Source organism: Marmota monax, unplaced genomic scaffold (assembly GCF_021218885.2).
Source record: "Marmota monax isolate L192 unplaced genomic scaffold, Marmota_monax_Labrador192_F-V1.1 WCK01_AAM20220418_F8-fsc00320, whole genome shotgun sequence".
NCBI classification, from domain to species: domain Eukaryota; kingdom Metazoa; phylum Chordata; class Mammalia; order Rodentia; family Sciuridae; genus Marmota; species Marmota monax.
The window spans coordinates 1,017,557-1,032,206 of NW_026694783.1; the positions used below are offsets into that span (position 1 = coordinate 1,017,557).

Here is a 14,650-nt window from a genome sequence, read left to right on the forward strand (position 1 = left end):
GATTAGGGTTTATGTTTACTCCCTTTATTCTCTCGTATAAAATACTTTTGTTATTAAGATACCTGTGCAGGTGTTCCTCTACACCCCTCCCTTTTATGAGATGGGGTTTTACTATATCACTCAAGCTGATTGAACTTTTAGATCCAAGTTATCCTCCAATTTCAGCCTCCCAAGTGCTGGAATTACAGGCATGCATCACTACACCTGAGTTGCCTTTTGACCTTGTACCTCATTTTTCATTTGCTTTTAAGGCCATTTGTCATTTCCTTGTGTCCAAATTTAATTTGCCAATTCAAAGACTATGTTAGGGAGGAGGCAGGTATTTGTTGGAAGGCAGAGTACAGTAAATATGTTCCAAAGACAAAGCAGAATAAACTACACGTACTGATACCGGTGAATACTCCTTAGGACCAGAGCTATTTTGAACTTAATATATTTCCAGATTTTTGGAATATCTGCATATACGTAATGACCTATCTTGGAGATGAAGCCCAAGTCTAAAAAGGAAATTCACTTAGTTTTCATATACACCGTACACAATATAGCCAGAGGGTAATTTTATACAATAACATTGTGCCTGTGTTTTGACATGACCTATCATGAGGTCATGTGTAGAATTTTCTACTTGGGGCATTTTGTCCATGTTCAAAGAGTGTTGGGTTTTGGAGCTTTTAAGATTTCTGTTTTTGTGATGAGGTATGCTCAACTTATTATATTTTGGTCATGGCAAGATCAAGTGATCAAGCAAACTGTAATCTCTTTGAGTATAGAGAATCATCCTATATTTCTTTGAATTCTCCATAGCACAGTAATTGTTAATAGGATCATTGTTTCTATTGAGGTAATTTACACTTAAATTTAAAATTTTTCTCTTTAGGGCTAAAGAAATTGCCCTCACAAAGTGAAATGATGGCAGATATATCTAAGACTCAAGAGGAAATGGCAAAAAGGTAAGAAATTCTCCCAAGAAGATGTATGTAACTTTTTCTACTTATTCTTAATAAGAACAATATTCTACTACATTTAGTTTCATCTTGTTAATTTGAGAATTCTGATTATATTGTGATAAGAGGGGAATGATAGTTGTGACAACAGAATGGGGAAATAGCACTAGCAGTGTAATGTGGATGGGAAAGGAGAGAAAACTCAAGGAAGTGTATAAAGGCGGTATAAAGGCTATGTTTAGGACTTAAAAGTTAGGAAAAAGCTCCTTGAGAAAACCATCAGGTGTATCATTTGGGGGAGGGTTACTTGAAGTATTAACAGAGCTGCCAAAGGAAGGAAGGGTGTGGTGAATCAACGGTGATTTCAAGTTCTAAGTAGACTTACAGACCTGACGTGGCTGCTTCGCTGGCTGCCATCAGGTGGACAGCACACGCAGGTCACAGGGCTGAGCGTGCAAACCCCCTGTGATCTGGTAAAGCAGTGACAGCACCTGGCTGCTTGGCTTCTGTGGACACAATGATGTGGCAGTCTGGATCTCAGAACTTGAGCTCAAATCCCAGGTTGTTTTTATGTGGAAATTGATTGTTGCAGGCCCAAAATGGTGGTTTCTGCCACTGACTGTACAGCATGGCTCTGGCCTATCTTGGAGGAGAGAAGGTGACTTTCATTCCATCTTCCCGTCCTTACCAGTGCTCTCCTGTTTTCCTCCCCTGTCATTGCTGCACGTCTGTGGAAAGTTCCTGCGTCCTCTGCCCCGGGCCTCTCCTCTGCTTCCCCGAGTCCGAGTGTCCCCGACTTCCTCCTCACTCCCCACATGGTTCCCCTGAAGGGCATCCATGACCAGGCGCCTTGCTCTCACTCCTGAGCTGGCACCTCTAAGCATCTTCCCTTCCTGGAGGCTTTCTTTCCCCTCTTTTCTGGCACCAAACTCTCTTATGTGGACTTTCCTGCTCTCTTTCTTTTCACTCAAGCTTGTGCGACCACCTTCTGATTGTGAGCAGTCCCCCAGGACATAGTCTGAACTTCACTGAGGGTTGACAGTTTGCTCACATTCAGCATTTCATGGGCATTGGGGTTCATTTAATTCTCTTAACCACCCCACAGGCCGTGAAACCTCATGAAAACTCCACTTCTTGACCTACTATTATAAGATGAGTAAATGCACGTGTGCCGACGCCTGAGTTAATATCATCTCCAGGAAGGAGAGCTCTCAGGTTCTTTCCTGTTTCATCTCCTCAAAATCCCAGCCCTATTTTGATAAGGTACTGCTTGACCACCTGTCAGTTCCTCCAGAATTCCACCTCAAGAATTCTACCAAAAATTCATTTTCTAATCCTTGTTTCCTGTCTTCGTTTTTGGATTCCTCAATTAGCTTAAAGACTTTCCTCTTATTTGCTTTGTGTTCCATTGTTCTTTCTTTTCATTATAGAAAATAAAAAGTGAAAGTCTCCAAGTCACACTTCTTCCACATACTTTACTGTCAACTATTTTTTCACTAAGAAGTCTTTTTAGCTCTCCAAACCTGCGCTTGGTATAATCACTCCATCTGGCTCCCTGGGAGGGCCACTTCTTCTTGTGAGATAAGTCACCCTCCCTGGTCCTTTCAGGGTTCCAAATTAACATTTTCGCTGGGAAGCCCTGATCTGTGGACACCCCCTACCCATCTCACTACCCTGGCCTCACAAAATAGAGAATCCCATGCTTGAGGATTTGGGGTGAATTCCCTCTTTCTCGTCAGAGTCCTCTGTGTCTGGAGTGCTGTCGTCCATTCTTGTTCTCTACTGACTTAGGCAACGACCACAGACGTTTATGCCCATTCCTGCTTTATTCCTTCACTTGGCTGTGTTCCCTGATTTTTAATACTTTTTCTTTGTTCTTATCTATATCTTTCAAATCTTCAATGACCTATTATAGCCCTCTTTTTTTCTAGAATTTTTTAAAAATATTTATTTATTTTTTTTAGTTTTCGGCAGACACAACATCTTTGTTGGTATGTGGTGCTGAGGATCGAACCCGGGCCGCACGCATGCCAGGCGAGTGCGCTACCGCTTGAGCCACATCACCAGCCCTATAGCCCTCTTTTAACTACCCTTTCTAAAATTTCTATTTAACAGTCAAACCCACAATATTTAGCAAAACCCTTGTATGTTCTGTTACGTATACAACCATCTTCTCTCTTCTGGTGTATTATCAGATCTCTAAGAATGGTGACAAATATCTTTTTTCACTATTTACTACAGTTTGTAGCCTAATTTAAAATCAATACAAGCTGAGGCTGTGGCTCAGTGGTACAGCACTTGCCAAGCATGTATGAGGCACTGGGTTCAAATCTCAGCACCACATATAAATAAATGAATAAAGGTTCATCAATAACTAAAAAAATTTTTTTTAAATCAGTACCATGTGCCCAGTATAAAATCAGTACAATATGTATGTTGATCGATCGACTAGTTAATCGCCTTTTTGATAGGCCATGGCTTCTGTCTTCTCTGATTTAGGTACGTGGAAAGCCAACGCCAGACCATTCAGGGAGACTACATTGACAGCATGGAAGAGATGGCTGACCTGGTGGGAGTCAGGCCCAGTCTGCTGTCTCTGGCCTTCAGTGACCCCAAGCTAGCATCACAGTTACTTTGGGGACCTTGTACTCCAGCCCAATTTCGTCTACAGGGCCCTGGAAAGTGGGATGGGGCTCGAAAAACCATCCTTTCCACAGATGACCGTATCAGGAAGCCCATGAAGACCAGGGTGACGGAGAAGAGTGATTCCGCAGCTTCAGTAGTGACCGTGGGCAGGCTCATGCTGGCCGTCATTCTCTTTGCGGTGATCATGGCTTATTTTTAGACGTCCCATTGTCCGTGCCCTGGCTTCCAGACATAACAAAACTGAGCACTCTCACTCCCCTGTTGCTCAGAAAGCTACCTTTATTTCTCTTTCAGAAGCATTGATCCTCGTTTCTCCTTTTCCTACAATGAAATCCTGACTTCTCATCTGAGTTGGTTCATGCTCCTTCCTCTTGTAATCTGTCACTCTTTCCTTCTAGTAATTCCTGGACTGTGAGCTCAGGCACTCTTTACTCATCTTTATATGATGTCCTTAGCAGACATGTGGCCTTGTTGACCATCAGATATTATGGTGGGGATTCTAAATCAGCATCTGAAAATATGGCTGACTTCAGGCTGGGGTTGTGGCTCAGTGGAACAGCGCTCGCCTGGCACGTGTGAGGCACTGGGTGCAATCCTCAGCACCACATAAAAATAAATAAATAAAGGTCTCGGGTCCACCTACAACTAAAACAGTTTTTAAAAATGACTGACTTCATGTAATTCTTCTGATAGGATTTGATTTTCTATTTAAAAAGCTCAATTTTTGTTTTTAATATTAAAACTATACATTTTCTGAGAGAGAAGAGAAATAGTCGTTTCTCTGTGATAGACATACAGATACATAAGACATCTTTTTTTACTCACTATCCTAATAACTGGTCATTTTTGCTCCTTACCCTAAGCAACGTATCTTTATTTTCTTAATAAAGAAATTACTTTCGATTTTCTAAGCTCATAGGTTGTTTTAATAATGTAACATCTACCCATGGGTTCTACTTGGTTGAGAAAACTGGGATTTTTTTAAAGCAGCTGTCCTATCTTTTTTGATCTCTTAGTTCCTAGATTGGATCTAATCAGATGTTTAGTTTAGGAAATAAGTAGCTGCCAACTACTGTAGTGAAGTCTACAAGTGTAATGTGTTTTGTCTCCTCTTACTCTTTCTCCCATTTCTTCAGGTAGAATCTAGTAGTAAGAATTCAAAGAGGTTTTGTCTAAAATGTAGGAATATTCTAATACCACTTTTTCTTATGTAGTTCTGAAAAACAGAGCAAAGAAATAGAAAGCAGGAACTTGGGTTTACATCCCAGTGCTGCCGCTGATTCTGTCTTCTCATCTGCTGAAGTTTTGCTATTCTTGTTTCATGAGAAATTGTCACTGTCTAGCACCCTGAACTCCAATGGGGAAAGGTACTGGAAGTACCAGTCAAGGGTATAGTCACAAATAGCTGCTGTGCAACGGTTTTAAGTTTGGATTGCTGCCAATTTCTTAACTACAGGATAAATTTGAACAAGTAAAAGCACATCCAACTAATATAAATACACTAAGAGAATTAGAAATTTGAGAGTTAAAACTCCTTAATCACATAACTATTTGGACAGCTGCCTATCATTTCACCAAATTTACTTTTCCTGAACTAGAGAACTGAAAGTTGGTATTAGGTCTTTTCCTTCTCTAATCCTTAGGATTTAGGGGATTTGTTATCTATTAAAGTAGACCTAGTGTTTTTAAAATCTTTTATTAGTTATTGATATACCTTTATTTTATTTATTTATACACAGTGCTGAGAATCAAACCCAGTGCCTCACACATGCCAGGCAAGTGCATTACCACTGAGCCCCAGCCCCAGCCCCAGATCTAGAATTTTTTAATCTACAGATTACTCTTGTTCAAAAGTAAATTGAAGCTGGGCACAGTGGTACATGCCTATAATCCAGTGGCTAGGGAGGCTGAGACAGGAGGATCACGAGTTCAAAACCAGCCCAGCAACAGTAAGACACTAAGCAACTCAGTGAGAGCCTGTCTCTAAATAAAATACAAAATAGGGCTGGGGGTGTGGCTCAGTGGTTGAGTGACCCTGAGTTCAATCCCCTGTCCCCCCCCCCCCCCCCCAAAAAAAAAAAAAAAACAAGTAAATTGAAGGCTGTGGTTGTGGCTCAGTGGTGGAATGCTGTCTTAGGTGAATGAGGCCCTGGGTTCCATTCTCAACAGCACATTAAATTAAATAAATAAAGTTATTTTTAAAAGGTAAATTGAAGGTCTCTTGCTTCTTAAATGTTCTCCTTTTATAATATAAACTTGCCTCTTTTAGGATGTAAATGTATTGAATTAATAATCCCCTAATTATCACTAATAACACCCCAGTTTCCTCTTTAAAGTGTGTATTTTTAAATTGATTTATTTCTCTCATTCTACATATAATATGTAAGGTTACCAAAAAAATCATTGCTTGATTTCTAAACCAAGCTGAATGCAAGATGTGAATAGGATATTGCACTCAAAACAACTCAAGATGCAAAGCTTTAGTATTGATGAATATGTGCTAATATTCTATTTATATATTCTACTTATATATTTTGCTCTTTATATTAAGATCATGTATATGTGTATATATATTTATATAAAAATTCTCTAATTATATTAAATCTGGTTACCAAATAAAAATGCATTCTTGTAATGCCAGAGAGTAAGGAAGTGCTCTCTGAATAAGCATATGTCAAGGGGACACAGGAGCCATCAAATAGTGTACAAATTTCAGCAATAAAATAAGTAACCTACTATTAGAACATAAGACATAAAAAATCACAAGTCCATAGTGATATAAATAGATGATTGAATAAATTAATAAATGAGATGGAACAGACAACTCTCCTCTACAAAAGAATTCCAAATAATTCATACAGACACTCTCTTCTCAAGGAGACGGAGCACGACTGCCTAAATGGGTGGTATAGAGCGACTTCCTTTCAGAATTTACAGCATCGAAAGGGGGGAGAGTGACTGCAGTGGAAAAATTCAACAAGTACCACTTTAGCAGGTGACCAAGGTCAACATCGACAGCCATAAGCCATACTGACCATAGGTACCCTGGATGTGATAGGACGGGAAGGTCCCTTACCTCTGTGGCACTCACCCCTCAACCATAGCCCAGCTTAACCATGAGAAAAGTACCAACAATCTCAAGTTGAGGAAAATTCTACAGACTTCCTGACCACCTCAAAACTGTCAAGGTCATCAAAAACAAGGCAGTTTTGAGCACAGTACAGAGGAGCCTAAGGAGGCCTGTCATCTAAATGGAATGGAGTGTTCTGGAATGAAGAGAGGGTAGTAAGTAAAACTTGGGGCGTAAGTAAAGTAGCATTATGGTCCATAATAACAAGTCAATGTTGGTTTATGATTGTGACAAATGGACATAATAATGTGTCAACAGTAAGGAAAACCAGGTGGGTGTATTCAAGAATTCTAATATTTTTGCAAACTTTCTTAAATCAAAAACTATTTCTGGGGGGCTGGGATTGTGGCTCAGTGGTAGAGTGCTCACCTAGCATGTGCAAGGCTCTGAGTTCAATCCTTAGCACCACATAAAAATAAAGACATTGTGTCCATCTACAACTAAAAAAAAAATAGTTTTAAAAAATACTTATTTTTTAGTTGTATTTGGACACAATACCTTTATTCTAGGATCAAACCCAGGGCCTCACGCATGCCAGGCAAGTGCTCTACCACTGAGTTACAACCCTTGCCCCAAATCAAAAACTATTTTAAAATTTAAAAATTACTTGAAAAAAAAAAGAAATGTATTCATTTGATTCAGGATTTGACCTAGAGCTACAGTCTAGTGGAATTTTCTTAGCAGAACAACAACATTGGCTATACATTCATCTACATTACTATGTTTACCTGATTACTCTCAAATTAAGTTGACTTAATAAAACATAACTTACAACAGCAAATTTTACCTCCATTGCTGTGTAAGTATTAACTGTGATTGTATTGACTGAGAAATGGTGATACGAAGTCCAAAGACAATTTCTTCAATTCACTTAGATAAGTTTTCTTGTATCTGAGAACATGAAGCCAGTAGTCCCCACAAACAAGATCTATATTAAGGGCAGCTATGTACATAAGTAAGGTAATGTTACTTCATATTGGGCCTGCCTTGTTACTTTGGCTAACCGTAACATAGTAATAAACATTCTCTAGGCTACCTACTTGAAATTTCCCAAAGTGCATGATTTTTCATGTTTCAGTGTATTCTTTTGTTGTAATTTCAATAAATTCTTCAGCTAAATAACACCCCCATCATCTTCAAGATTCAGTTCATCAGTTAACTCTTCCATGAAGAGCTTCCTGATCCCCAATATGAATTACTGGGCTCCTCTGTGCTTTTAACACACCTGTTAATATCACACCTGTTGGTATTTGTTAAATACCAAACTATGTGGTAACAAGTGGTTCTCTCACATGGTTCCTCTTTGAACTAATAAATTCTTGGGAGGCAGATTTCTTTGCAGTTAATTTATGTGTTCCTAGTGCCTGGTATAGTGCCTGGAACACAGTGAAGCCTCCATAGATTAATTAATTGAATGAATACATGTAACATGGGAGATAAAAGTGGTTGGGATTTAAAAAATTTAAACAGTGGGGGACTGAGGTTGTAGCTCAGTGGCAGAGTGCTCACCCAGCACGTGTGAAGCACTGGGTTTGATCCTCAGCACCACATATAAATAAATAAAATAAAGGTATTTCTTAAAAAATAGTGAATATCACTTTTAGAAAACATGATTAAGGAGATCAGGGTGCTTAACATTTTGAAATATCTGTGGGGCAAACATGTTCTTTCAGAAGATATTCTGGAATAGACCACTGATCTGAGTCAGTGTGGTGGGGCATCCTCTGAGTGACTCGTGTCTCCATCCTGGAGTGCAGAGGCTTTGATCATCACTACTTCTCATGGTGACTTGGACTTTGCCCCAGGCCTGGAAGTTTGAGGGCATATCTTCAGACATAGGCATCACCCTGCAGCCCTTGGGTCCAATTACACTCACCTGTCCCTTGTAACCCTGCCCCTTCTTACCTTTTTTGGATGGAGCTTTCTAAGAATGAGGGTTCTCCCAATAAAAGCCCACTTTGGAACGTGTTCACTCTCTCCTGCCAGCCTCTCCTGACTACTCCTCGCTCTTCCATTGGCCGAGAGCGGAGGAGCCACCCTGAAGCTTGTTTAAAGGTAAAGTGTGTGTCTGTGTTTTATTTGGGTCCCTGGAAATTCAGACCTTAAATTCAGCTGCCGTGGGGGTGGCAGTATGGTATCTAATAGTCCGTTGTGGTTTGAAACACATCTGTCTATAACTTATTTATACAAACAGATCTTTTAAAAAGTCAGGATCTTAACATAAAGAAAGTGTGTCTTCTTCAATCCTCATGCTGCCTAGAGCTCCTCATCGCTGTTTCTCTTTCCTTTCTCGAGTCCCACTACTCCACTGAAGTACTGGCCACCATCTTTCCTGGTTGTAGATATTTTCAGACCCATTCACTCTCCTTCATTCTGTAAATATTTTAGTATCAAGCTTTGTGCCTTTCTCTATGGACATAACTACTCCTGCAGTGTAATATTTAGGTAGTACTTTCACCTATCCAATATATTAATTAGGATTAGATTTGGTCATATATGGTAGAAAAATGTCAAACAATGATTTAAACTAGACTGAAGTTTATTTCTTCTCACATAAAAAAGTCCAGAGGTAGACAGTCCTGATATATAACAGCTCTGTAGTTTGTTTTCTGCTCTATTATTCTCAGCTACCTCACGATCCAAGGTGACTGCTGGATTCTAGCCATTCTATGAACATCCTACATAGAAGGAAGGAGAAATGTAAGGGCACACCCTTTCTCTTAAGGAGATTTAACAGAAGTTCCATATAAAATTTCCACTTAGATATCACTGGAAGAGAGCTACCAGGGAAGCTAAGAGATTTGTCTTTATACAGAAAGGCAACATACCAAGGTTTTGGTGCTTTTATCACACCAAAGTTATTATACCAAGGTTATTGAAAGACAAGAGGAAATGGATGTTGAGGTGGGCCTGCAATACTCTCTGGCTTCTCATTTTCCAGTTCTATGATCTTTTTTTATGCTTTTTATTTTATTTTTTTTTAATTTTTATTGTTGGTTTTTCAAAACATTACATAGTTCTTGATATATCATATTTCACACTTTGATTCAAGTGGGTTATGAACTCCCATTTTTACCCCATATACAGATTGCAGAATCACATCAGTTACACATCCATTGATTTACATATTGCCATACTAGTGTCTGTTGTATTCTGCTGCCTTTCCTATCCTCTACTATCCCCCCTCCCCTCCACTCCCCTCCCCTCAAGCACAATTATTTCATTCTTCATTTTTTTTTCACTTACGAGACGTATTAACAACATTTTGGCAATTAATGTTTTACTATTCAGGGCTCATTTTAATCCACTCTTCCTGTTATTGAATCTATGCTCCTTTGTCTTTGGGACAGGCTAATAGCATACTTAATACATTGGACTTCACCTGGGGATGATGAGAAAGAAGAAAGCACTATGGACCATTTCAAGCCAAGCGTTCCCACTGTGCCCTGGGAAGAGTAATACACCCTGAGCACTGGCTTGGAGATTCCCATTTCTCCTGGATGCATTCAATTGAATTAAAATAGTTACACTTGATCAAACCTTTACATTTTTAGTGCCAAAACAATCAGCTCAAAAGGTAGAGCTTAATGCAGTATTACAAGCTTTTGTGATGTTTAAAGATTCTGTATTTAATTTATTTTCCAATAGTCAGTATCCCTTGAAGATGCTGGTAGGATTTCCCCTTCCTCTACTCTTTTCTCTTTGCTTTCCACTATACAAAGTCTAATCTGGGACAGAAAAGATCTGTTCTTTATAGGACATATCAGGGCACATACAGGATTGCCTGGAGCCCTTAGTTTGGGCAATGATTTAGCAGGTAAAACTACACATGACATACATATTTTCTCTACACTAGAAGAAGCTACAAATTTTCATAAAAAGTTCCATGTCAATGCTAATACTTTAAAAAAGCATTTTAAAATAACTAAGGAACAAGCTAGACAAATAATAAAACAATGTCAAAATTGTGTGACCTTTTTACCACAAGCTACTCTTGGAGTCAATCCTAGAGGACTGATACCTAACCATATTTGGCAGATGGACGTCACACACTTGCCAGAATTTGGAAAATTAAAATATTTGCATGTTACAGTTGATACTTCTACTGGATTTTTGATGGGTTCCCTTCATGCCGGAGAAAAAACTAAAGATATTATAGCTCATTGCTTACAAAATTTTGCCACTGTGGGCGTTCCAAAACAGTTAAAAACAGATAATGCCCCCTGGTTATACTTCTACCTCTTTTAAACAATTTTGCTCATCATTTGGCATTACTCATATAACAGGAATCCCATACAATCCACAGAGACAAGGCATAGTTGAAAGAGCTCATCAAACTATTAAAATGTACTTATTAAAGCAAAAAGAGGGAATTGGGAAGGGGTATATATTCCCCAAAGATAAACTTAAAATAACCCTTTTTACTCTAAACTTTTTAAATTTGGATTCATCAGGACTTAGTGCTGTGGAAAGGCATATGTGTCCAAAATATGTACATAAGCTCAAGGTACTTTGGAAGGATATTCTAACAGGACAATGGAAAGGTCCTGACCCAGTAATTGGCTGGAGTTGGGGGTCTGTTTGTGTGTTTCCACTGGGAGAACAGCAGCCGATTTGGATTCCAGAGAGATTAACTAAAGCGATTTCTACAGACCAAAAAGAAGATGATTTGGCTCAAATCCATAACAGCTGATATCCAAAACTCCAGTTTGGCTATCCTTACATCTGTGACAGAACCAGGATGCTTTTTTCAATATCTATTTTATTATTACCCTTTCCCACATCATGAAGTTCTATTTTGTTTTTTGAGCTCATACAGACCTAGGTTAATATTTTGCTGATCTGTTCTATTTTTTGACTATAGAGTTTTTAAACATTGCAATGGAGATTTCACCTGTAAAAAGTTATAAGGCCTTTACTATTATGTTATGTGTTGTATGTATTATATTATGTGTGCACACTTGTGTTTTATGTTGTATGTTTGTATGTACATATGTCCATATATCATATATGATGAGCCCTCATGAAAAAATGCATCCAAATATTTTTTTTTTATTCACGTGATTTAAATGGTTTGATTTAAATTGGGTAAACAGCTGTTGAGGATTGTTTTAATATGTGAACAAAAAAGGAGGTTAACAAAACTATTTGTTTACTTTCACCTTTCCTTTTCATTATATTTAATAATTCTGTTCAAGATAATGTAAATTGTGAAGAAAATTGTTTTCTTTTAGTGCCTTCTGGAATGTTACATAATTTTTTCTTTATCCATTATTGCCAGAATTCCTATCTTCATCCCAGTTTCAGTCAAGACAAAGATAAAACCAATTTACAGCTTCTGCAATAGCCATCACTGAACTGCTTGCAGAACTTGCCTGGACTGTGTATCACTTGTATGCATTGTGAACTCACTTGTATGCATTGTGAACTATCTGTTGGTGCAGCGACTTGTGGTAGCGTTGGGGTATTTTTGCTGATGGTGTCATCAGTGATACCATTTTTCCAAAAGGTGTCATCACTGAACTACTTGCAGAACTTGCCTGGACTATATATCACTTGTATGCATTGTGAACTCACTTGTATGCATTGTGAACTATCTGTTGGTGCAGCGACTTGTGGTAGTGTTGGGGTATTTTTGCTGATGGTGTCATCGGTGGTACAATTTTTCCAAAAAGAGCCGTCAATTGGCTTGGTGTATCTTCCTCCCTTCTGCTTGTCATGGTCGTTCAGCTAAAATTTGGGGGCCAACAGAGGTGAGGCAAAGAACCTCACCCCCCCCCCCCCGCTGGTACAAAGACCTATCCACAGGTGTGGCTGTATGCTGAACTGGTAGTCAATGACGGGTAAGATCCAATTGCAATGGTACCAACCTAAGACAGGAGGCTGACGCCTTGAGGTCAGCTCATCCGTTAACGGGTAAGGACCATATGTACTATTGGACAACCTAAGGCAGGCACGGTCTCTAAGCCACATGCTTGTTGTTTAAACAGAGAGGGGGAGATGTTGAGAGCCACAGCCGAAGGGGCCCAAGCAAACTTCCAGCTGCCAGCAAACTTCCAGCTGCCAGCTGATGATTGGCTCACAGCAGCCCCAGCAAATCTCTAGCTGCCAACTGATTGGCTCCTCTGCAGTGATGCTCATTGGGCTGTTTCCTCGCCCTTTCAGACCACGGAGCTGCTCATTGGGGGACTTTTTTGGCTCTGCCCATGCGACCCAGCCAATCGGCCTCAAGAGAAGGAGGAGTCGGGGAGGTTGAGAGGCTTGTGGGAAGCCGGTGGTGGCAGTTGGGCTCTGAGGGAATTCCTGAAGAGCTCGTGTGGTGTGGCGTGTGTGTTCTAAAAATAAAGTTTGTTTCTGCTTGACAAGTGGCTCGTGAATTGTGCCTAGCCAGACTGCGGCAGTTACCAATGTTAGCCAAATGTCTAGAGAGGGATGATAATCCCTCAGTACAGTTTGAAGCTGCTTGGGCACCAACTGATGCAGCCCAGGCCCTTCTGCAGACTAAGCTGCTGTGCAGTCTCCTGCAGCACCTCTTTTTCTGAGACCTCTTCATTCACCACATCAGCATGTTTGTGAGTAAGCAGTGTGGGCTTTGAGAAACACAGGTTATGGTCCTCAGTGTAGTGATTATGTCATCACTGGGACTTCTCAGACTCTCTGTCTTTCATCAGTCCCTCCATTCCCATCACCTTCCTTCAAATGTCACATGGGTCCTTGCCAATCTCTGCAGGAATAAGGACCTCCCACCACCTATGGAGACAGTTCAGGAGATTTTGCCAGCTTTATGTGTCCTCATATGCCCTATGGATAAATATTCTCATAGGCACTGTTTGGACTCTGTCATACTTGGCAGATGGGCTAATGAACAGATAGAGATGGTTATTGATTCAGGGGCTGTGCACCTTCTGAGCCACCAGGAAGGGAAAGTTTAAACTGCAGCTCTCAGAGCAGTTGGCAACACAGTGACAGGCACTGATGCCAGGTTGTTCTCAAGTGTAATGTCCTATCACACTCCCCAAATCTCTTATCACATCCAAGAGATGATAAATAAGGAAACAATATGGTTCCTTTCCACCATAACAGCAGGCAACCAGCAACAAGTTCAAGCTGCAATGGAGGCTGGATTAATCCCTGTAATTATTCATCAGCTTGCATAAAAACAAGCTTCTTGGGCATTAGCAACTTAACAATTAGTGACAGAAAAAATCAGGTGGAAAACCTTGTACAACAGAATGTAATTCCACCATTCTGTAATTTATCATTGTAAAAGATTCTTACAGCCCCCAGAATTGTTTCTCTCTTTGATTTTCAATACTTTATTATGTGTTTTGGCAGACTCTGCTTTGAGTTAAATTTTATTGGTGACCTCTCTGTTTCCTATACTTGGGTATTGATAATTTTTCTTATATCAGAAAACATTTCAGTGATTATTAGCTTTGATTATTTTTCTGTTCCTTTTACTGCTATGTCTCCTTCTTACATTCCACCTTCTGCCTAAGTTAGGCTTCTTAATGGTGTTCCATATTGCTGTGATCGTTCTTCATTCTTTTTCATTCTTTGTTGTTATTCTTTGCTCCTCTGAGTGGTTAGTTTCAAATGCTAATTTGGAGCTCACTCAATCTTTTTTTCCGTTTGATTAAAACTGCTGTTGAAGCATTTTATTGTTCTAATTCAGTCATTGTATTCTTCATTTTTTGGATTTCTATTTTTTATTGTTTCTATTTTTTTCTCAAACTTGTCATTTTGTTTGTATATTGTTTTCAAAATTCCACTTTTTTATTCATATATTCTTGTAATTCACTGAATTTTAAGAGGATCAATCTTAATTCTTAACCTGACATTTCACAGATTTCTCTTGCTTGAAGGTCCTTTGTTGGAGTGTTGTTGGCTCCTTTTGAAGGATTCATAATTACTTGAGTCTTTGAAATTC

At 39.4% G+C, this 14,650-nt stretch overlaps 1 protein-coding gene and 1 pseudogene across 1 annotated transcript in view; both read left to right on the forward strand.

Annotated features, from left to right (window-relative positions):
- The window catches only part of Fmo5 (flavin containing dimethylaniline monoxygenase 5), a 36,928-nt gene extending 33,352 nt beyond the window's left edge, over positions 1 to 3,576 (forward strand). Inside the window, exons 8-9 of the mRNA XM_058573058.1 lie at positions 878 to 950; positions 3,444 to 3,576. Coding sequence (XP_058429041.1) covers positions 878 to 905 — 28 coding nt within the window. The 3' untranslated portion in view covers positions 906 to 950; positions 3,444 to 3,576. The remainder of the gene's footprint in view (positions 1 to 877; positions 951 to 3,443) is intronic.
- Positions 910 to 13,987, forward strand: LOC124079944 (importin subunit alpha-4-like; annotated as a pseudogene).
- The last annotated feature ends 663 nt before the right edge of the window (positions 13,988 to 14,650 follow it).